The sequence below is a fragment of the Zonotrichia albicollis genome, chromosome 2, assembly GCF_047830755.1.
Source record: "Zonotrichia albicollis isolate bZonAlb1 chromosome 2, bZonAlb1.hap1, whole genome shotgun sequence".
Classification (NCBI taxonomy): Eukaryota; Metazoa; Chordata; class Aves; order Passeriformes; family Passerellidae; genus Zonotrichia; species Zonotrichia albicollis.
The window spans coordinates 22,334,356-22,358,864 of NC_133820.1; the positions used below are offsets into that span (position 1 = coordinate 22,334,356).

Sequence of the window (24,509 nt, forward strand, 5' to 3'; positions counted from 1 at the left end):
CCCTCTGAAAGAGCCATGTTCCAAACCCTAATAACAATAATAATAATAATAAATTTTCCCCCTTTCTGCTATTCTGTGTGTTCTAACTGTCACCAGAGTGTCATCCCCTCTAGCTCCTGGGAGTTCCAAACCATAAATGCCCCATTACTTATATTGTTTTTTCATGTTAAGCATAATGGATCAGCAGTGGTGCAAAGGTGTGTGTCATACTGCCTACACAGACCACTGCAGGTTCTCCTCACTGCCCCTGGTTTGTCAAGGGACTCTGTTTTCACATAGATGTTATTTCAGTAGTAAATAGGAAATGCAAAGACAAGAAAAACTAGTGGATGTTTGACAGAAGTTGATTTGACAGAAGCTTATTTATTTTGATTCAATTCATCCTCTCTTCTATCTCAGTATTAAGGTTGTGATATAGATTTCTTGTTTAGTTAAAGGTATGTGGGGGGAGAAATTTGTGTTGGGGTAGGAGAGGAGAAAAAGAAGATAATTAGAACAGGCCTGCTGGTCAGTCAGAACTATTGTGGGACAGAATATTGGGGTAATACACTACTCCCCAAATCTTAGTTCTTATTTTTGAAACATTTCTGTCATATATTGTAGTCTTTGGGGCTGTTTCCTGCACTGAAAATGTTGGTGCAATCAAGGAATAGGAGATTGCTTGTCTTAAAGCACTGTCTCTCTTTGAACACCTGTGAGCAGATTTATAGGTGCCTACTAAGACACCAAGCTTTTAGGAAAACTAATGCTAGCCAATGCTGTTTATTGAAATTATCTTTTATACTTAGCATCTAGGCTGCTTTTCAGAGAGCAGCTTTTTGCTGGCTATCTAGTGAGGACTAGGAAAATGAATGGGAATGGCTCAGAGACACCCTAGTCATAAAGAAAAAACAGTCAGATGCATTCCACAGAGAAATAGAAAAAATCTCCAGGATAAAAAAAAAGGTTTTAAAATTTTGTGCATTATTTTTTCCTAAGAACTGTGGCTAACAATATGTATCAAAACAGTTGATTAATAGGGCAAGGGACATTTTCATAGCAAATTTCAGAGAATAAAATTGAGATAAAGGTAGCCAGAAGATGCCAGTAATACAGATTCTTTTGCAGTTTTAATTACCTCAGTTAAAGAAGACAATTCTGAGATGCCTTTATTTTAGAGGAACATACATTTTGAAGTGTCAGGATAAATATATGAATAATGATAACACTTTGCTATTCTTCTGTATCTAAATACAAAGACACAGTTGTGATATAAATGTCTTGTTACACAGTATAAAATACCTTATGTACTGCATGCATGAGTAGAATTTTTCTTAAACACATATAAATGTACTTTTAAGTTGTTTTTATCTGTAGGGAAATTTGACAATGTAGTTAATGTTGGAAAAGACCTTTTGAAAACAGATCAGAGAAAATAAAAACCAGCAAAGGGAAAGGTCCTAAGTTTGCTATTCTGTTTTCTGAAATATGTATGAACAAACATCTGTGTAGCATCCCATGAACTCTCTCCCCTTGGTCAATCCCCATTTCAGCCTGCTCAGAATGGCAAGGCTCCACACATCTGTTAAGCTTTTCCTAGGTCTTCAGTGAAGAAATAACATAGCAGTGACTTTAAGGCAATTCTGTTGCCTTTTGTGTTTAGAGTTTTTTGTTTTGTTTTAAAGACAGTGCATGTGCTTCTAGATTATCACTGGTTAATTTCTGCAAAATGTAGTTTAAACTCCAGAACTATATACAATTCTTTCCAGCACATTGACACATTTGCTACAAACTAGTAATGCATATGAGAGAGCAGCACAAATACTCAAACCATCTTTCCCAGAGAGCCAAAGAGGACAGAGTACGTGTTGGCAAAATGAGTCATGAGTGTGAAAGACACTTGCTTTTTGCCTGTGTCCCAATTTTTTTGTTCCTTGCTATTTCTAGAATTTTCTCTGAGATCAATGGAAATAACAGTTTGTCTTTACAGCCTGATTTATTTACATGCTATTTTTGGCTTAGCTGTAGTCCTGTCAAAAAGAGACATCTCAAATCTTTGCAAAGGATAAGGATCAAGAAAGTAAGTGGAAAGGCTTTGACCATAGTAGAATTCATTTATGTCTTGTGATTATATTGTTCTCACTTCCCCGGGCAAGATCGTTCTATGCTGCCTGACAGACAAAATAAAGGTATGACAGTGGAAATGAGGTGTAAAAGAGAGGATAATATTCCAAGACTGAAGAGATAGGGATACAATTTTATAATTTAATGTATGTTCTCCATTTTCAGCTAAAGTAAAGGCAACTCATCTTCTTCCACTAGCAAATAAGCTCTTACTGATTCAGAATTATCCAAATGTTTCGAAACCTGTCACTTATTTAAACAGGAAAAACAGGTCATCCATTTTGGTTAGACTTTGCTCTGAATTGCACTACAATTTACAGTGATTCAAGGAGAGATTGAGCAGAGTACTTTTTCACCCTCCCTTTCTGGGACCTGTAAGTGGAGAAGTTACAACAGAATGTGCATTTCTGTGAACAAAAGTTCCCTTTTGCTCTTAAAATTTGTATAAGTGATTTATCATCATTTCAAATAAGAGAAATCAGCAACACTGTTCTTGTTTTGGGATAGCTTTCTGGTTTAGATTTATAGATCTGTTTCTTATGCCTTGCTCTTAGGTTTCAAAACACTTCACTTGAAACCCTTTCTTTTTGTCTGACTTAAGTTTCTAATGGAAATCAGGAACACTGAGGAAAAATAGTATTTTAAACAGGATCTCTGTCTGAAGGAATTGTGTTGTCTCATGTCTCTAGGGTGTCTTGAGGAGTGTACTTTATTTACAAAAGCTGTGTTCTCATTTAAAATCTCATTGCGTTATGCACGTTATCCCTGACAACACTTCTGGGAAGTATCCTCCTGCCATCAGTCCTGTGTGGTTATTTACCCGTACAAATAGATATCTTGGTTCACCACTGAAAGAATAAATTATGTAACTTCAGTCTTTGCAGATTTTCTAAGGACTAATGCATTATTTTTGACTAGTATCAGGAACTAGGATATTTCAAACAACCAAAAAAAAAACCCTCCAAGCAAACAAAAAATCCCCACAAAAGAACAAAACCCAAAAACAAACCAAAAAATTTTGGGTTTTGTCATGCTTTTACTTCACATAATCCTCTTTATTTCTATACCCTTCAGAAAGAACATTGAGCCTAGAATAAGGAAAAAGAGGGGGTCTCATTCATCTGAAAGGTGTGACTAAATCATGTTTTGCTTTATATTCTTGTGAATGCCCAGTTTCACATAAAAGAAACTGCAGAAACTCAGTGAGCTCAGACTCCTTCACCTCCACTTGCAGGTAGCTATTTCTTCTCTTGGTAGAGCTCACTGCAACTTTCTTCCTGTCTGAGGGCTGATATTTTGTTGATAAGAAATGTATAAGGAAAGTGGAGTTTGACAATCACAAATTAAGTGTCCTTAATTGGGAAGTAATCAAGACTTAGAGTATATCTATGATGCAAAGTGAAACACCTGAGATGCTTCAAGACTGGCTTTCACAGAAACAAGTATGTGCTTAAAATATTCCCAAGTGTTTTAGCATGTACAACAACAACAAAGAAAATCTTGGTGTAGGTTTTTTGCAATTACAACAGATTTAGTTTGCTTTTAATTACACTCTTTGTTTCCTTTTTTTTTTTTTTTGGTCTGGTCATCTGTCTGGGATGATGCGTTTTAATAAATTCATTAATTTGTACAAATTCATGAATTCTTTTATGGGCTGTTATTTATCCTGGCTTCCTATCTGTCTTTATGCAAAGAAATAGTATTTACATCTCTTTGATATTATTTGCTCTTTTCTGATATTGCAATTAGTTATAAGAAAACACTTTAATTTTGCTCAAGGACATGTATATGAGAACCACAGATTTAATAATTATGATGGTGTAAGCATTTTCAGATGGTAGCTTCATAATAATATTTTATTTTGAGACTGTAACTCCAGGCAGACTCAAAGTAGGTGATTACTGAAAAAATAAAAAGTCTTCCTTGCCTCTCTTGGAAAGTGGAGAGCAGAGAAGCCACCAAGAAGGGGCTGTGAACCGTAGATGAACCCGTTTTTCCCTGTGGCTTCAATAATTTAAGCCTTGTGCCTAAAGTGCCTCTGCCTTCCCTGAGCACAGAGCAAGGGTCAGAGTTGTGCTGTAAGCCCTCCACTCCCTGGTGTTCTCTGGCCCTGCTGCTCTGGGAGGGCTTGGAGGGACTTTTCAGCCTGTTTTCCTGTGTGAATGGAGCCTATGGGATTTCAGTGTCTGTTTTCAGTCTCTGCTTCAAACTGAATCCCATATTTGATTTTGGTCCCCATGCCCAGAAAAGTTGTTTGTTGGGGTAATTCCTCTGAGGCATGCACACTCAATCCTGTGGCCTCTAGAGATTCTGCAGAAAAACAGAATAATGAAGGGGATTTTATAGCCAAACAAATATTTTCCCCTTTTATATTAATGTTAGGATTTCATGGCCAGACTTCTGCATAACCTATGCAATCTATAAAGTGCATTAGAGTGAATTGAAGAAAAATACTTTTTTGAGTGTTAAAATTACCATGAAACAAAATTATGTGCAGTTAAATAAATATCTTGATCAGAATTATGCAAAAAAGTGTAAATATTTAATTCTGACCAAAATATTTGTAAAATACGCTAAGTACAGTTAGAGTTATTAGCATTTTTAAGTGAGAAAATGAGGTTTGAAGGCTGCAAAAATCACCTGATTTATGCTGTTTCTCATATTTCCTACTGATTTATTAAATTATTGGTAATATCTAGCCTTATCTAACTTCTTAAATGGAAGTTTAGTGATTGACTGAAAAATTCCGTCAATCTTTTCTCTTCAACAAAAATCAATATATTTATTTTGAACCACAATAAGTTTTTCTACATGGTAACCATTTTTTCCTGCTGTGAGGGATGCTGCAATACAGAAAATATCTTTATTAGTTCTGTTGAAATATTGACTAGATATCTAGTATGGTATCAATTCTGGTGACATTTGCAGCTGTTTATTCTTATTGTAATATTTTTAGTATAGATACAAAATAAGCAGACAAAATCAGATATATATGTGGACTTGACGTTTTAAAACTTTTTTTAGGAGAGATTGATGTGCACTTGAAGACTCCTTTTTTGTAGTAAAACTTACTTTTCACTTGGAATTTTTTTAGGGGTTGAACTGAATTTTTTTACCTATGCCAGTTTTTTCTTGGGATGTGCCATTCTTTTGTAATTTTAATATAAAATACAATAATTTAAGTTTCCTAATATGTTATTATCATTTAAAAATGAATTCTTTGAAATCAGGTGTGCATTTAAAGCAAAATTTAATGCTGATTGAAACTATGTCACATCATAGAAATTCAATGTTAAATGTAAATGTAGAGATTTGTGAATAAAAACAAAGGTATTCCACAAAATCCTCTAAATAAAACTGCTGGTTTCATAAAATATATTGGTTTTCCTCTGTGTAGCACCTTGCCAAAAGAAAAAAAAATTAGAATGCAGTAATCAAGTTATCTTTCTATTATTATAGCACTTTTACAAATTGCATTTATGCTTTTTAAAAATACCAGAGTTAATATAACTTAACATTAATATAGCATTTGAAGATAGTTCTCATTCTCAGATGATTGTATGGATGTTGATTGGATGTCATAATAATGAGCTGCAACTGGCAGTGGGTTAATTCTGTTTTGTCTTCTCTAAACATGGGAAGGTGTACTTAATTACATATTGTCTACAATTAAATACTAAAGTTATAAAATCATAGAACATCCTTAGTTGGAAGTGGGAGTCCCACTCTTAGCCCTGCACCTGACAGCCCCAGGAGTCACATCCTGTGCTTGGGAAGGTTTTCTCAATATTTCTTGAGCTCTGCCAGGCTGGTGCTGTGAGCACTGCCCTGGGGAGCCTGTTCAGTGCCCAGCCACCCTCTGAGGGAAGAACCTTTTCCTGATACCCAACCTAAACCTGCCCTGACTCAGCTTCAGGCCATTCCCTGGGTCCTGTCAGTGTCCCCACAGAGCAGAGATCAGTGCCTGCCCCTCCTGTTCCCCTCACAAGAAGCTCTGACTGCACTGAGGTCTCCCCTCAGTCTCCTCCAGGCTGAACAGACCAAGAGATCTCAGCCCCCCAGGATGGGGGCTACACCAGTGTAGAGCAGGACAATCACTCCTCTATAATTATACATTATCCATAGAAATGGATAATTATGATTAATGTATAATTACACATTATCCATAGAAAGCAAAAGGATTGCAATTTTTACTTAAGCATGACTCTCGTGTGCAATGTTACATAATAGAAGTACAAGGGATGTTTTCCCCAAAGCCATTTTGCTGGAATCCATTTCAGAGTAGTACCAAGTCTCCTCATTGTCTATCATTCAGGGAAGCTGAGCATGTTAAAAATGTACAACTTCATACTTCTGCTTTCTAAATTTCTGTGGGTCAATAAACCACCCATAACCTCTATTAAATATTTCAGTAAGGGAAAAAAAAAAAAAACAAGGTTTGAGGGTTTTTGTTTCTGTTTGTGACAAGTCTATGAAATAGTGATATCTTCAGAGAGAGAAGTAACATTTCCTGAATTGCTTGTTTCCTGGGTCCCCATCTTTAGCCTGGAATTCCTCTGTTTTCAACACATATTTCTCTCAGATTTGATACAGTTATTTCAATTTTAATATAACCTCTTGTTGAACATGTGAGAAGAGCCGAACTGAAATCAATTGTAGTCCAGCAGAGAGTACCTAGTGCCTATAAAAGTTTATTTTTATTTCTAACTCTTGATGTTTTAAAACAGTCTGTTTTTCTTCTCCTAAAAGATTAGGATGTAGGGGTGCATGTTTTTCACTGAAAGAAAACTTTATTAGAAAACATATTGATTTGTATTTTGCAACTGTGGTGCTGTTCTGAGAAAAATGTTGAATATGCAATGAACATTAGTTCCTGAAAGTCTTACTATGTTTATATTATGAACTACTTTGAAGCAAGCTGATGAATTTAGTAATCAGAAATGAAATTATGGGAATATGTAAATCAGATATCCCTTGAGTAGCAACACTGGCATGCTTAGGAAAGCATTTGAATTAATAAAAGATCAGACCCCAATGCTATAATTATGCTCTGAAGAAGGAGCAAGATGGATCCATAGGCTAAGATACTGAGGAAAATGAAGCATAGCAGAGATCAAGAAACACCCCAGTGGTAGTTGTAGGGAGTAAAGCCAGTCTCCTTAACTGAACATGACTCAGTTGGGACAGAAACGCTCTTCTCAGCACTAGAAGAGCTAAAGCTGCAGCTCTTAGGAATCTAAAGTTGATGGAGCTGTGAAAGGCAAGGGAAGGTCCAGCAAGATCTAAAGAGAGGAAGAATGAGGATGATGTGGTAGCTGCTTACAGACGGGTGGTTTGTCATCCATCCCTTGCCCCTGACATTCTCCTACAGGTTGGTCTCACTCAGAGGCTTGAGGCAAATGCTGCCATGATGGAGACAGGAGGAGGAGAAGCAGCAGGTAGACAATTAATCAGAATCCTCTGGTAAATTATTTGCTAGGGTTTTTTGGGTCTATCTTAAGTTCAGGACAGTTGAGCTTATGCTGTATGATCATTCCAGCACTGGGCAGGGAAATAACTTGGTTGCTATCATTAGATTTCTTCTTTTTCTTCTTGAAAGTTGAGTGTTTCTGCTGGCTTGGTTTATTTTGTTCTGGTTTTAACCTAGCTGAAATCTCAGGAAATATTTTATTTTTGCCTCCTTAACTCACTGAACCAATATCCATGGTTTGCTCCTATTGCTGTATTGCAAGGCTATAATGCCATGATGTACAACAGGTAAATTGTTAAGTGGAGCTGTCCGTGGTACCCAATACCATTTTACTCCCTTTGCCCTTGATGCTCCTGTACAGAAGCAGTTTCAAGCCTAAACTGATTCATCCCCTTGCCTACCACAGTAATTTTCCACTACTGGGAAGCCACTTTTCTAGGCTTCACATTTCTTAGAATACATTTATTCCTTTATAACTTTCTATAATTGCAGCCAAGCCAGTGTACATTGACTACTAGTCCAAATATTTTTGCCATTCTTTTCTTATTAACGGGCAGAATAATATTAGTAGTAGGTTTTTCTATTTTTGTCTGTTATGTGACTAATTTTTTAGTTTTTTCAGAATAAAAAGTATCCAGAAAAGATTCTTGTATCTGTCAAAAATATATATTTTAAATATTAATGAAGAAAAACAAACACATGAAGATTTTCTGATTGAAAAAAAAATTATGTAAAATTTCAATTTACTTTAAAATGAAATGTAAAAGATATAGATGCGAATTTCAACAGAGAGGGTTATATAAATACATGTAAAAATATAAATATATAAATATAAATATATATATATATATATATATATATATATAATTCAAATACTTGAAGGGGGAGATATCTGCAGTAGCTTATTGTAAAGGGAAGCTATAAATGTCCAATACCAGAGAGTCAATATGTATAGCTTGTTCAATATTTCCAATCTGCTTTCATTTATTGGGTTGAGTTTTTCCATATCTGGAAGCGCTGACAAATAAAAATCCATAAATTTTAAAAGAAAGAGGTAATATGTACCGCATAAATATAATGTTTGAAAAGAAAACAGGATGCTAAAGCACATGTGTATATTCCAGTACTGCTGAGTTAATGAATAGAGATAACACTTTCCAGGTATAGATGCCATAAGAAAGCAAATTGAAGTTTTCTAGATTCTGATGCACAGAAGGAAATAACTTGGATTATGCAAGGGTCTGGATAGTTCTGTAAGAATCAGGAAAATCTGTGAAATCATAAAGGTGCTGTAACTGTTTTTTAATTTAAAAGAAGAAAAATAAGTTGCTTTAAATATGACAGAAAAAATTAAGAACTACATCCACATTGAGTTGGATTAAAATAACTTATTTAGCTAAAAATCTTGTTGTGATATTAAGATAAATCCATCAGTATTGCTGGTAAACATGGTATCAAATTATGCCATATTGTATTCTGTGTAGAGGCAAATTAAAAAGTTTTTTGACTGAGTATTGTCTTCACATTTTGATGCTACATCAGTATGGAAATTAATATATTACAGTGGCATTCAGTATTGTGTGCTGAAAAATCAGTGTGTAGGTTTTTGGACTCAGAGTTGAATTTTATGTGTTTAACCTGAAGCATTATAGTTAGCATGCAGTAGCAGTAGAGTTTTTGCAGGAAAAAATTTTCCTTTTTCTCCCTGCAGTATTTCTAAATCAGTTTTAAAATTAAATTGAATTAATATACTAATAAAAAGCAACTGTGTCATTATGGCTAGAAACACAAAATAGACCTCTGGTCATGCACTTTACAGTTCAATACCAAAATGACATTCATCACAATTTTGTGTCACATTAGAAAGAGACAAGAAATATGAATTTAAACGGATATGGCTCACTTTTACAATTACATCACTGGAAAAAATGAGAAAGTGATTGTTTTTTGGTTTTTGGTTTTTTATTAATTATCTGGTATATATCTTTATCAAACCACATGGATTTATCTTATAGTTTTTAAGATTATTAAGTTGCCAAGGTCAGCTCTCAGCTGAAACAGTAATATATAATTTTTTTCAATGCTTCTAAGCCACAGAGTGTTTTTGTGGTGAGCTGACCCTGGGTGGACACTAGTTGGCCACCAAAGCTACTCTGTCACCTCCCTGCTCAAGTGCACAGGAGAAGAAAAGAATACCATGAAAAGCTCATGTATCAAGATAAGTACATGGAGAGATCCCTCACCAGTTGCCATCATAGGCAAAGCACTCTGCTTGAGGAAATAATTGTATTTATCTCCAATTAATTCAGAGCAGGACAATGAGAAGCAAAACTAAATCCTAAAACACCTTCCCTCCATCCCTCCACACACTTCCTAGGATTTTCTGCACTCCTGAGCTCTCTAAATCTCCACCTCCAGAGATACAAGTGGATGGAGAACTGGGGCTCTGATTTGTGCATCACATATTGTCTCTGCTGCTCCTTCCTCTGCAGAGGGAGAACTTCTCACAGCCTTCCCCTGCCCCAGGATGGGACATTCCCACATGTGCAGCTTGGGAACAGATGGCTCCAGCATGGAGACACATGTGCTGCCAGCCAGGCTGCTCCAGCATGGGCTCCTGTCTCCATGGGGCTACTGATCCTGCCAGGATCCTGCTCCAGCACAGACTTCCCACCAGGCAACAGCATTTTTTTGGGCATCCCTTTGCTCTGGAGAAGATCCTCCAAGGGCTGCAGGGGCACAGCTGCCTCACCAAGGTCTGCACCAGGGTCTGCAGGGGAACCTCAGCGCTGCACCTGGAGCAGCTCCTGCCCCTCATCCTGCACTGACCTCGGTGTCTGCAGGGCTGTTTCTCTCACATATTCTCACTCCTCCCTCTCTCTTCAATTACACATGATTTCATTTCCCTTCTTAACTACATTATCCCAGAGGTTCTCTCAGTGATGGCTCAGCCTTGGCCAGCAGCAGGTCCATCTTGGAGATGAACTGGAGATGAGTTTGGAATTATATTTTATAGCAACAGAGAGAACAGCAGCAAGAATCTGGAATTACTGTAGCAACCTGGGGTGTGAAGTTACTAAGCCATAGTAGACTATTGCTTTTTAAAGGCCAGCAGGATAGACTAAAGAATTTCTGTAGGTAAAATAAAGAAGTTTCCACTTTTATGACTTGTCTTCTGAAGGATGGATTTCTCCCTTTCTAGAGACAAAAGGCACAGTCAAAGGATAAAGTCTGGAAGAGATTAAAACTTTCAAATAAATCTGGAACTCTTACTGAGTTTAGAAGCTTTTGGCAGTGTTTAAGAAGTTTTGTATCTCCATTTATTTTGTTAAAATATACAACTGTGAAGCAGAATTGTACCCAACTTTCTTTATCTATACTATCAGTCATGGATAATATAAAATCCATCTAGGGAAATAGTGGCCCTCATGTCTTCCTAACTATACAGCCCCAAACTGTAGGAAAAAAAAGAATACAGAAAGCAGGATAGAATAGCCATTTCCTAAAGCTCTCCAACAAAGCAATTTGCATACCAAATCAAGCAAAATGTTTCTATGCTTTATAAGCTTTTTAGATAAACTGTGGCTTAAGCCACAAATAATTCTATTTATAATTTTTTTTTCATAGTGAGAATGAAATCTCCTTTTAATTTTACAGTATTTATTGTATGTTTAGAAAACAGGTCTGCAGTAATTTTCTTTGGTCTCACTTCTCATGTACAGCTGATACCCAAAAACAGAGAACATAAACCCAGGTCTGCTTTATAGGGAGAATCTGCCCAGAGCCTACTGTCACCTCTTTCAAATACTATTCCTGGATAGGCTTGCTATCAATATTCAAGCTATTATACTTCCTATAATGTATGTTGAGAAGAAAACATTTTCCTTTACATTATCGTCAACTCCATAGCAAACAACTTTTTTCACTATTTTTCACTTTTCCATCTCCATCAGCTATCCTGAATTTCCATAATTCATAATAATACTAACAGAATAACCAACATAGTGCACACCAAGCAACAAATATTTAGTAGCTGTTGGTCACAAAACAGTTAGGAAACATCATATACTCTTTGTTGATTGCTTTAATCCTAACAAAGTGCCAGTAATGTATCTCCAGATTAAATCACTAGGGTTTAACTGCCTAGAAAATTAATTTCTTCCTTATTTCTAATAGAATATTGAACAGAGGTGCATACTCTAAATGGGTAAATTCATTCTGGTAACCAAATGCTAGCAAATTGTTTTGGGGATAGTTTTCCACCAGATGTTTCCACAGTTCTTTGATTTATATTGTTGCATCTGAATTGACACTCTTATGTCAACCTTATGGTTTTATGTGATTTAAAGCAGAAAGGAAATTTATGTAAATGGCTGAAGATTAGAACATAAATGTTGAATTTAGGACTACAGTTTTCTTAAAGCAGTGCATAGTACCTTTAAGTGCTTTTGGATCTGTACCTTACACTGCAGGAAGGAGAGGCAATACATTTTTTTCCCCTTAAATAATTTTGTGATCATTTATTTTTTCTGATAGAAATTAGCTTGGTTTTGGTATTTTTTCATGTTGCTGCAGGGCTTTTCCATAACAATAAATGTTTTTAAATATGTTTGTTAACCTTAGATACTAATGTAAGTTGTGAAAAGCATCTTTGTGGTAATAACTCTGGGATGAGCATGTGAGATGTGGCTTTGAGTAAAACAGTTAAAGAACTTTTGTTCTCTTCATAAAAAATACCTTTTAAAAATGTTAATGTCTTCATGGGAGGCTCTGCTTAGTGCAGTATCCATTACCAACAAAAATCTTTTTCATGAGCTGTGGAATCCAGGAGAACTTTATCAGTACATGTGTTTCTGTTTAATCATGTTAAAAGTGCTAAATGCTTAGAGTACTTGAAAAAAAGCATCTCAGATTGAGTTCTTTATGGTGATCTGAAATGCAGATGGCCAGAAATCTTCTCTCATGTTCTGGTGGAAGTTCACACTTCTCCTTCCTACACATCCTGTTCCCATTCCAGCATTAGAGATCTTAAGTTCTAAGACCACCCCTGCCATTGAGCTAGCTATTTTCTTTTCTACTTTGTAAGTGAGGCCTATTACATAATATGTCAGAGGATAAATTAAAAAATTCCTTTGTTTACCTTTGTGTCAAGTGAAATAAGTGTGGCAATCATGTACTAGTTGCTCTTTTGTGTTTGTGTATGCTGAGGGAGAGAGAAAACCTAATTTAAGATGCTGTGAGTACAGGAAATAAGCTCAGAGTACTTGAATGAGCTTTCACTTAGCATTTCACTTCACAGTACTTTACTGACTGGTTGTTGTTTCTGTCATTTAGAGAAGTGAATTCATAGATAACAAGTAATTTCTACAAATTTTGCTTCTAAAACCTCCAGAGTTCCAGAAGTAGAATTTCCCATCTCTGTTCTTGCTTTGATCTCCTGTTCCAAATGATTGGACCTCCACATATGAATAGAAACTTTGTTCTGAGTTGTTTTTTTCAGTAAGTGGTCTGGATCTTAACTTCACACAGGTGCATGCAGTAGCACAAAGGTCTCAAGTGCCTTGCTGGAAATAAGCTACTTAATTTAATATATTTTTTCTCAAACTATACTTTGTTATGATTTACCCTTGTAATACTCCCTACTATGCAATGCAAAGGCTCTAGTGCTAAAACCAATGTGAAATACAGAGAATATGTGCAAAAACTATGTACTTATTTTGAGCTGGGCATTGCCAAAAGGGAAATAGGTAGTGGAAAGACCAAATCAGACTTGCAAGAGTAGACAATATTTGCATTTAGACAAACAACCTACCCATTGCTGCTATTTTTTTCTAACAGTGAAATCATGTATCTGAAAATAATAGTCAAAAATTTGGGCTAGGTATTTTTGTATTAATGTGCATTGCAGAAAGAAAATAAGATCTTATATCTCTAAGTAAGAGGCTTTTATGTGTCTATTCTGGCTCTTAGAAAACCTTGCAGTTCCTGCTACAAAGGTACCTTAGAAACCTTACACATTCCACAGGCAAAGCAAAGTGTGCTGGGACACTGTGGGGCAGCAGGGTGCTGGGTAACATGACTGGACTGTCACATAGCTTGCAAGGATCCTGCAGAAAAATATTTCTCATCCTATTAAAATATAATAAAACAGGGTGCAGATTACTGCCACATTATGTTCGTCACAGCTACCTCTTATTCTGAAACTGTGGGGCTTCAAAATAGTTTGGAAAAAGATCCCCAACACATCAGCAGAACAGATTTTACTGAGAGGAATCTAAGGAATAATTTGGGGATGGAATATGTGTGTCCTGTGACAACCTAAAAGAAATTGTGATAAAACCAAACAGAAAGTGTAGTAAAAATAAGCTAAATCTCAACAGTGCAAGCCTCTGCATCAGCTACAGCCCCTTGTCCAGGACTGTGGGCAAACACCACCACACACCTGCTGACATTGACCCCTGTGCCCCAGGCTCTGCTGGTGTTGGTGTTCAAGCTGTCCCTGTCAAATTTGTGCAAAAGCTGAGACAGAGCATTCAACTGACCCAATGCAATTTAATGCATTAGTAGCTGGAAACTGAGTTTGGTCGTGTTAGAACAAGTTAACTTCCAGATTGGTTCAGTTTGTGAACATCAATCATAACCTCGTGACCAAAGATATATATTAAAAAAAGCATAAGGAGTAGTTATGCTCATCTTTTACATTCCTGGAAAGTTGTATCCTGCCAATTTTAAGAGTTTCTTAAACAAATTTTATTTAATGTTAAAATGCAGGTTTACTGATTTGCTCTGCAATTTATGCTATGTATTTAGAAAGAGAAAACAAACATATAATTTTATATTGGAGTATGATATGCTGAAGTATTTGGTTTCCTCCAAAAAAACTAGCTTCAGCATTTTACTTGAAAGACTTTGTATGGACATAGGATTCAGACACACTTTCTGAAGTTGTGAAAATCTGTCATAAGTATGAATACCACAGTGTAGATTGCTATGTTATTTCAGTTCCTGCTTATTTTATCAGTAAACTGTTGAAAATTATTTTACACTTTTTTGTTTATATATACTGAGGAATTCAAAGGAAATACTCATGCTCTAGTCATGACTAAAAATATGAAAATATTGATTATTCATAGATATGAACTTGATTCAACAGGCATACAGTGTTACAATCTAAGCTACAGATTCAGAATTCTGTTGTTTTTAAACATGAAGTAAGGTAGCTGCAGGAATTCCACAAGAAAAATTATTTTTTTTACCATAAAAGATGCAGAAAAATGTATCCCAATGCATTTAGTAAAACTTGAGAATGGCCCATATTGGTTATCTTTTGATAGTTTTTAATTCTATGTGTAAATAGAAACACTGTAATAATTTTTCTTAGATCTGTTGTTCTCCCCAGTCCTGTTTAAAAAAAAAACAAAAAATAAACCAACTAACAAACACCAAATTCCAAACCAAACCAAAAAAACAACAGCAACAACAAAACCAACCTCCCTCTCCTGCAAAAAAAAACCAAAAAAACCAAAACCCTAAAGCAAAAGCACAATCAAACAAACAATCAAAAGCAAACAAAAAAACACATGAGTGTTTGGCTTCTCACAATTGGAGAAGATGATGTTCTTTAATGGAATCAGAAGTTTTACAGTCTCTGCTTTCCTGACACTGTTTATTAGAGTTTATAGCTAATAGGAATTTTGCATATTTTGTACCTTAAATCTTACAATGCTTTGTAGACTCTTTTATGTGATATATACCTTTGGATGTGTCGAAGTACATTTGTTCATAACTGCTATTAATTGATGTGTAGAGTTTACTGTAACGCTCTCTAGTAGACAGCAATACAGGAGAGGATAAATGGCTGCAGAGATATACTGAAAGGTATTTGCTACAAAATAATGAAGTGTCCTTATGTCTACTCATCTTGGGTTTTTCATTTGGACTTCAGAGGACAGCAAAAACTTTCACCTCTTTCCATCTTTCTAGTATGTAATGAAGAATTTTTTTCATACTTAACTTTCTTATGAAGATGTGAATGTGTTGGGTATTTTGCAGGAGCTTCAGGATGGCATTGGGCAGCAGCAAACTGTTGTCAAAACATTGAATGCAACTGGTGAAGAGATTATTGCGCAGTCATCAAAGGCAGATGCCAAGGTGCTGAAGGAACAGCTGGAAAGTTTGAATAACCGGTGGAAGGAGATCTGCAGACAGTTGGTAGAGAAAAAAAAGAGGTAGGTTAAAAGAGGGTAAAAATATTGTGAAATAATTTTAGTTGTTTTAGATTTGATTATGGCTTGAAATTTCAAAGGACATCTTAATATCTAGAGTTTTCGAATTTAAAAGGAATTATCAGTATTTTAATCTTGAGTCCTATAAATTGTTCATACACTATAATTTGTTTATTTTTTTCTACTTACTCCTGTCAGTGACCACCACTCCCTTCCAGACTCCTTTTTTTTATCTTTTAACCCCTAATGTTTAAAAGAACTAAACAAGTATCCAAAATTGCTCAATTTTAAGTAGAACAGTACAGAATTTACTGTTTTATGATCTTTCTGTTTGATTGCATGTCATTAAAACACATCTCTGTAATACTAATACTACCTTGGTTAATTCAAAAAGATAATCCTAATCTATTTAATCTATAAAAATCAATGCTATTAACATCTACATTTCATAGGCTGTATTTAAAAAATGGATTTATCAATTTAATATTATTTATGATGACTTTTAGATAAATTTTTTTCATGTAGACACAGAAAGCTAGAGTGTTTGAGATAATACAAAAAGAGTTTTATACCTTTAAAACAAGAATTTCCAATGTAAAAAAAAAAGTTGCTGTTAAGATAGGTTTTATTAAAGAGCACGTTCTTAATCTACATGCTAAGTCTAACTGGATATGCCATTCTGCTTTAAAATACTCTTTTCAGAGCCACTGGGGCAAAAAAGCTGTGAAAATGTTTACTAGCATCAAAAAGGGAGTGTCTTAGAGGGTTATTACTGAGCCTGAACATGATTAAAGTTTCACTTGGAACATGTTATCAGTTGAAACAAGCTGCCCAAGGAAGTCATTGAGTCACCATAGAATCACAGAATGGTTGAGGTTGGAAGGGAACTTAAAGTTCACTGAGCTCCAACCCCCCTGGCATAGACAGTGAAACCTCTACTAGATCAGGTTTCTCAGAGCCTCATACAGCCTGGCTTTGAAAACTTCCAGTGATTTGAACTCCACAAACTCTCTGGACAGCCTGTATTGGTGTCTCACAACACAGAAGCAAATAATTTCTTCTTAATATCTAATCTAAACACTCCCTTGTTTTAAGGCAATTCTCCTTTATCCTATCATTACATGCCCCTGTGAAAAGTCTCTTTTCAGCCTTCCTGTAGCTTCCCTTTGGGTACTGGAAAGTGCTATAAGGTTTCCCAGTGGTATTTAGAAGACATGTAGATGTGTCCCTTAGGGACATGGTTTAAAGATGGAAGCACTGGGTTAAGGGTTGGAGTCAATGATCCTGAAGGTCTTTTCCAACCTAAATGATTCTGTGTTAAAAGAAGGAGATGCAGCTAATAATCTATAGCTGTCAGAAACTTAAATAATTATTTCTGCTGTATTTCCAGGTGTTGATGGCACTGTTATTTTTTACACCAGGGAGTCCTTGGCCTTTAATTGTCCCATAAAAAGCTGTTCTTTTGTACATTGGAAACTCATCTGTGTTTCCAAGCATTAACTTGTTATGTAAGTGGAAACACAAAATAATAACACATCATTTTAACAGCCCTGTAATCTGTTTTGGCAACACAAAAGAAAGAGATTTGTCGTTGAGCTTTGTCTGAGGACATAAAATATATTCCTGTTCTGGTTAAGATTGCTATTGTTCATCCCTTCATATATCAATAGAAGTGTCTAACTGAATGTTCTTTCAGCTCAATGCAGTGTTAGAATATTACATGGAATTTCTTGGCACATTTTGCATTTTAAGGAAGCCTAGGATTTGTTAAGTGAGAATAATCCAATTATGTTCCCTAGATGAAGGTTCTTAAACACTTGCACATGTTGTCCTCCTTTTGTTCTGTTCAGTATGTTGACCGATCGGTTTGTTTTCCTCTGGAATGACAGCTTGTGTAATTTAGAGGAAAATGATTGCAGAGACCTCAGTTAGTGAACTTTGCATGAATAATAGCATTGCACCAGGAGGAATACAGATAGAGTTGTGCTGCACTGATAAAAATGTTCCTGGTGCACTTTAGTGAGACTCATGTGCATCAGGATGCTTCTATTCACCTCCCAGTATTCTTGGCTGTGCCAGAGACAGGGAATGCTTTTTGCTCCCAAGTCTTGGAAACACATCCTACCCTAACTTCTGCCACTACACATGTGGTTCCTTTTCCTTTTCCTTTTCCTTTTCCTTTTCCTTTTCCTTTTCCTTTTCCTTTTCCTTTTCCTTTTCCTTTTCCTTTTCCTTTTCCTTTTCCTTTTCCTTTTCCTTTTCCTTTTCCTTTTCCTTTTCCTTTTCCTTTTCCTTTTCCTTTTCCTTTTCCTTTCCCTTTTCCTTTCCCTTTTCCTTTCCCTTTCCCTTTTCCTCTCCTCGTTTTCTCTTCACTCTTCTATAGTGAATTTTCAAAGGAAAGAAACTAATTGACAGGAAAAAGTTGTGTGTTCTAAGTAGGTCTCAATTATTGATGAACCTGGGCATGAAAAGACCACAGGCTTATCAGATGCACAGTGTTTATATAACCATGGTGACATGGGATTTGCATAACTCTTATGCTTTGACATCTTTTAGTTTTTCATTATTTGTCCTGATTTGGTTTTGGGTAGTCATATTCTCTCTTTTTAAGACTTGAAACCCATGTCACCCAAAATGCTTTAACTTATCCTTAAGATCAAAGCATGAGGCAAACAAAAGGTGAAGGAAGTGGCCTCTACTTACAGTCCAAAGTCCTGATATAGTTATGGCATTGTCCAATGCATATGTTGGTACTATGTCAAATTTATTTAAATATATGAGTAGAATATAAATTAAAAAAATATGTGTCAATTGACAAGTTTGATTTCTCTTTTTCAGAACAGCTTAAATGGACTATTGAAAAAAAAAAAAAACACCTGTAAAGTCAGAATGCTTATACTGTGACTCGCATAAGTTTTAATAGTCCTTTTATTTTTGTCAGCGTTTCCTAAAAATTAAATCTTTGTAGTTAAAATAATGTTATTAAAATCAATTTTGAGAATGAGAAAATAAGAGGAACATTTTAAAACTGTATTGAATGGAGGTGATACTGAAGGGAGAGCAGACCTGGTATAACACATCTTCATATAATTATTTCAAAGAAAAAGAAAATAGATATTAAAATTTAGAACCTTCTGTAAACCAGAAAAAGCAAAGTGACTATAATAATAATAATTTTAATAGGTTTCAATTTTTATTCTTTGTAGTTAATACATTATGCTCTGCTTTAAAGTTAATTCTCAGTAGCTCAGAGTAGTGATCAACTGAAACTTTGTTTCCTATTACATTTTTTTGCTCAGCCGATCTCAAGATAAAGTGGCAAGAAATTAGAAATTGAATGGATTCCAGAAATGAAATCTGTTAGTGATTTCAGATTCAAGTATAATGCTGCTAAGCATTATTTGGCAAGGAAACTTTATATATTGTAAGCTCTGTTTTTGCTATTTTCTTACCCAAATGAAAGAAATTGATTTTGATAATCCTACACAGTTTTACCTGAAGTTTTGAACTTTTATGTGGCGCATTGACAGTCCCTTCTACGTGTATTTTTCAAGCTGAATTCAAAGATCAATTGGGGCTGAGGGGAGGAGGGAAGCAATTACAGGAGTAACAGAAAGTGATACAGATATTTTTAGGAGGTGCATGAATGTGAGAAATTTGTTGGAGACATGAGGTGCATGGTGACATTTCCAAGAATGCTGATGACATTATGCCTCAGGTAGTCAAAGGCTGAGTTGATAGTGGGAACTCCAAAACTGAGCAGATGGTCAACAAGTGGCAGATGATCTCAAACAGAGACAAATGTGAGGCAAGGAATATTTCACGCAAACAGACTATCCCTTATTCAAATGATGCTGAGCTTGTTACAACTCCAGAAAGTGATCCTGACCTTATAGAAAGTGTTTACAGGCACAGGATGGGGTGGCAGCAAAAGAAAAAACTATGGTGTTTTGGGTTGCATCAGCAAGGGTATTACAAACCAAAAAGAAGCTGTTTTGGTGATATCAGACACTGTGGTGTACTCATGTTGGTTTCTGTGTGCAGAGCTCTGTGCATGTCAAAGGATATGAAGGGCACACAGAAAGTATTCATGGGGGGAGGCAGATTAAATGAGCCAAGGTTTGGAGTGGCTGCACTGTGAATGGAGACTAAGAACTCTCTTCAGTGTGGAGAGAAACCTCAGGAGGGTTATGGCTGAGGTTTACAAAGTTGAACTGATGGGTAAACAGTAAGTGGAACAAAATGTTATTGACCTGATTCCTCAGTACTTACAAGGGAAGATTCCTTGTTGGAAATGTAAGAGATGTTAAAATGGATTTAAGATTTACGTTGTGATTTCTGTATATCTGAGATGTGCCACAGAAGGTTATGGAGGAAAATGTCATCACTCAGCCCTATACAATTCAAAACCTAGTGTCCATGGATCCTGGGAGAGTATGAGGTGAATGAAGTAAAGAAAATTCCCATCTTCTGTGTTCCCCTTAACCACCATTTCCTGTCCCCAATGCTGATGGCTCTCTGGGCTTTTTGGAAACACTCGGGTATTTTTCATGTTCTGGCGCATTGATTATATTTTGGGGAGGAGAGGACAAATTTTACAAAATTGCTTTGTCCGTTTTCCTGAGGTTGTATGGTTAAATGGTCTACTATTTATTCATAATACTATCATTGAATGCAGTGAATAAAGACCCTGTAAATTCAAAATATTTCCTGTAACCACCATGAACCCCACGGTTTCAAGCTGACTTGAAAAGGAAATATATAAACAAGATATAATTCAAAAAGTTTCACCATGTTAATTCAGTTTTCATAAATAATTTGGAATAAATAATAAGCTACCTGAATAATAAGTAAACCATATCAAAATCATGATATTCTATAAATTGCTGAAACTGATCATAGGTTCACTAGTTGCTAATAATAATCTCAGTGATGGACTGACAGTTTTAATGAATAAGAATTATTTGGACTACAAAAGGTCAAATTAATTAAAAACAGTCAAGAAAACAAACTAAATCTCAAAACAATTTCAGGAACTTGTACTGCTCTTCAGTAAAAAGGAGCTGATTTTCAGTTTTAAAAGGTCAAATGCTGATCTCAGGCAAAGCACAGACTTAAAATTGACTTTGAATCTCCTTTCTTTGGTACTGAAGATCAAGAGGTTATGCTTGAGTTATGTTTGTGTAGGATGTTATCTTCCACTTGCCTTTATCTAAGAGTTTCAAAGCTGTAGAAGTTTGAATTCAGTGTTTAAAGTTTCTGTATCTTGCAGTCTAATCCATCCCGCTAAGAATTAGATGAAATGTAATTTTAGCACATCTAGTCATTTTATCTTACTGAAAACTTTGAAACAGACCAGGCAGTTGAATAAAGTGGAACTTGATTGAAAGTCTGATACACTGGTAGTTAGCAAATTGGGAATTTAATTGAGTTTTTTTTAACATTTTGCTACAAAAGACATGTTTTTGGAGAAGTTGGAGTTTGTACTCTAGTACAGCATGACTCTGAAATTGAGACTTTGGAGACCACGGGAAGTCACAAAGACCCTTTGAATAGATGCTACTAAGCCCAGACAAAAGAGGGGAAATACAAAGTGTCTGTGTCTCCCTCTTCATGCTCCAGCAATCATTTTGAATACTGAATCTTCTAAACTGCACCAACAGAAGCTTGCTCTGCCTTTTCATCCCCTGAGACACATCAGGCCACAGCACGCTGTGTCTGCTCTGAGACATGCCCCTGGGACATCTGAGTTTTGGGTGATTTAGGGATGTGGTGGTTTGCCATCAGGGCCACAGTGTGCAGCAAACCCCAGGGCTGGGCTGCTGCTTGGGGCTGCTCTTTCTGGAACACGTGGGCCAGGCAGGGAGAGCCAAGGGAATGTGCATGGGAGGAGAAGCAACATCTCACATGGGAGCTTGAGAAATGGATGACTCATGAATGAGGCTCTGGAAAGACTTGTAAGAGTAATGCTGGTTGGTCTTTTTATTTTTCACTTTTGAGAAAAGTTTCTTGTGTAATTTTTGAAAACAGATGCCCAGGAAATAATTCCTTCAATGTTTCAGAAGTAATCAGTTTGGGGTTTTTTAGTCATCAAGATCTGACATTTTTTAAAATTGGGTTCAGTTGAATGGAAGAGAATTTTTCATTATTTTAGCTGCAAATACATTTACACTTTTAATGAGTTTGAACCTGCAGACTGCCTGTTCAGATCTCTACCCAAGCGAATTTGAAGTAATTACAGAAAGAATGACAGAACAAAGACTGTTTACCAGAAGATGTCCAAGTACTTTCCTGAATGCAAAAATACAAGCTTTCTATTCTAAGTAAAAATTAATTGTTATGAAGTAAATATACTTTTTAATATTTTTATTCAATATCTTAGGTATTCTTTTTCTTCCAGAACATACTAACTACAAGTGATTCTTTTCCTTTACTTGAAAACTTAGCATATTGAAGGCTGTGATTATCTTCTAGTTGCAGTTTAAAAACTGGTTTAGGATGAAGAGATTTTATGACAGTTATGTCAATAAATATATTTTTTCTTTACAGCACATAATTAGCTGCATATTGATACAATTTTCTTTTTTTGACTGTCCAGATTTCTTAAAATGAATCACTAGAAAAGAATTACTGGCATAAATTTGTATTGTGTTTACAAACAGGTTAACTAAATGTCTTACTGTTTAGTATTTACATCTAAATATGTTTTCGAAAGTTTATGTGCTATTTTAATTTCACTTATTTAAAGTTCTTTACCCTAATGAAGCATATTTATCCATTCTTTAGAGAAAGAATGAAAATTAAATTTTTGTTGGTAAATATTGTCTCTACATTTTTGTTATGATTTTGGTGGCCTCATATTCTCAGTAGCAGCCACTAAATTAATTCCTAATTTTAGAGACACAATAAATACAGAATTGACACCTGAATGTTAAAAAAAGTGAAAGGCACCAAAATATTATTGGACTTACAGATGGGAATATGAATCATAAGTGCAGATCTGTCCTACTCCTATGATTGTATATTTTATTTCTATAGCTGACACCTCCTGAATAAATCCGACATCACTCGTGTGCAGTTACAAACTCTAAACATCTGATGTGTTTCACTAACTGTTAAAGGTTGCTATGGTATTGCTATCACATTGTTGACTATAGAGAAAATACTTGAACTGCCATATATAATTCATGTGGTTTCTTAACACTGTACATGGAATATACAAACTTTCTGATATAGGCTGTGAATGTTTATGTAGTAGTTAACAAATAGAACTAAGGATTAATGGTAGTTTGAAAAAAAAAAATCTTTCCATTTTATTTTGGGGACTAGCATTAGAATTTTTTATTTATTCGATTCAATAGTGGTAGGAAAACTAAACCCTAATCTATCAATTATCATATATACAAAATGCAGTAAGGAAAAATAACTAATTTACTACTTAGTATTAAAAACTGAATATTGATACATTTGCTTCTGAAAGTATAATGTATGTAAAATTCCTATAAAAAGATGTGCATTCAGAGCAGTTGATGAAGGAACCCTATGAATTTAGAAATACAAACAGAAATCTTTTTTACTGTGCAAAATACAAAGTAATGATCCTAAGAATAGCAGTTGTGTGGAAGACAAAAAGTTGCATATGAAATTCCGTGCTTTTCTGCTATAGTATGAGAATTTTCTATCAGTCAAAATGGGTTATACTTCAGAGTTAATAACATAAACCTTTTGTCAACAGAGAAGAAGCTTAAAAGCTTTTTTGGGAACTTAGGTTGGTTTGTAAGAATAAGGCAATAGTATATAACAACTTATAGACCTGTGCTGGAGATGGATCTGCTTGACTCCGTAGGACAAGGTGCTGAAATTATATCTTATTCCTCAGTCACCTGCTTCACCAGCAAGTCATATCCCAACTGGATTTTTTTGCTCTGTCCATGTCTGAGTTGACTGGTGGCTCATGTTCCTTACTCCAGCTTGTTTAGCCTTAGGATTTGAAAGCCTATACTCCCTAAGTAACAAATAAATGTTAATTTTTCATTGCTACCATGGATTTAAACACATAGAAATTACATGTGTATGTTGTTCCAAAGGTAATTATGGTGATAGAATTTGGTTTGTTCAAAAGGTGTAATCAGTCATTGAGTAAAAACTTTTAATTCGATTAACTGGTTCCGCTAACACAGAGCACTTTGTTTTAGCATCTCGCATAATATGACACTTGTCTTGCAGGATGTTATTTATAATAGAAGTGACATTCTAGCAGGTCAAGAAGAGATGGTAAAGTAAATTATAAGGTGCACCTGCACGCCCTGTTAATTGCAATGAACCTTTAAATTCCTTTACTGTATGTTGTTCCTGATTAGAATAAAGTAGATCTATGAATTTTTTTTTTCTGAACTCTGAAACCCTTCTGTGCAAGCACACCCACAGAATGACAAACACACACACATGTATTATATATATACATATATAAAATAGATAACAGATAATATATAGATAATGTATAGGTAATATATAGATAATATATAATAGATGACAATAGAGAATAGATATATAGATATAGATATGCATAAAACATCTCTGAAAGAATTCCTGGAAAGTCTTAGGTTAAAAAACATTCTTATCCTACTGATCAGTATTTAAATTAGTCATCAAAGTAAAAATTCTTTCCTTCATGACTAGGAAAACTTTTAATGTTTTAAGACTTGCAGCTC

General features: G+C 35.3%; 1 protein-coding gene across 15 annotated transcripts in view; it reads left to right on the top strand.

Moving 5' to 3' along the window:
- The window catches only part of DMD (dystrophin), a 1,146,493-nt gene that overhangs the window by 741,312 nt on the left and 380,672 nt on the right, over nt 1-24,509 (top strand). For all 15 annotated transcript variants that reach the window (XM_074534563.1, XM_074534577.1, XM_074534568.1 and 12 more), the window contains one exon: nt 15,626-15,801. In XM_074534563.1, coding sequence (XP_074390664.1) covers nt 15,626-15,801 — 176 coding nt within the window. The remainder of the gene's footprint in view (nt 1-15,625; nt 15,802-24,509) is intronic.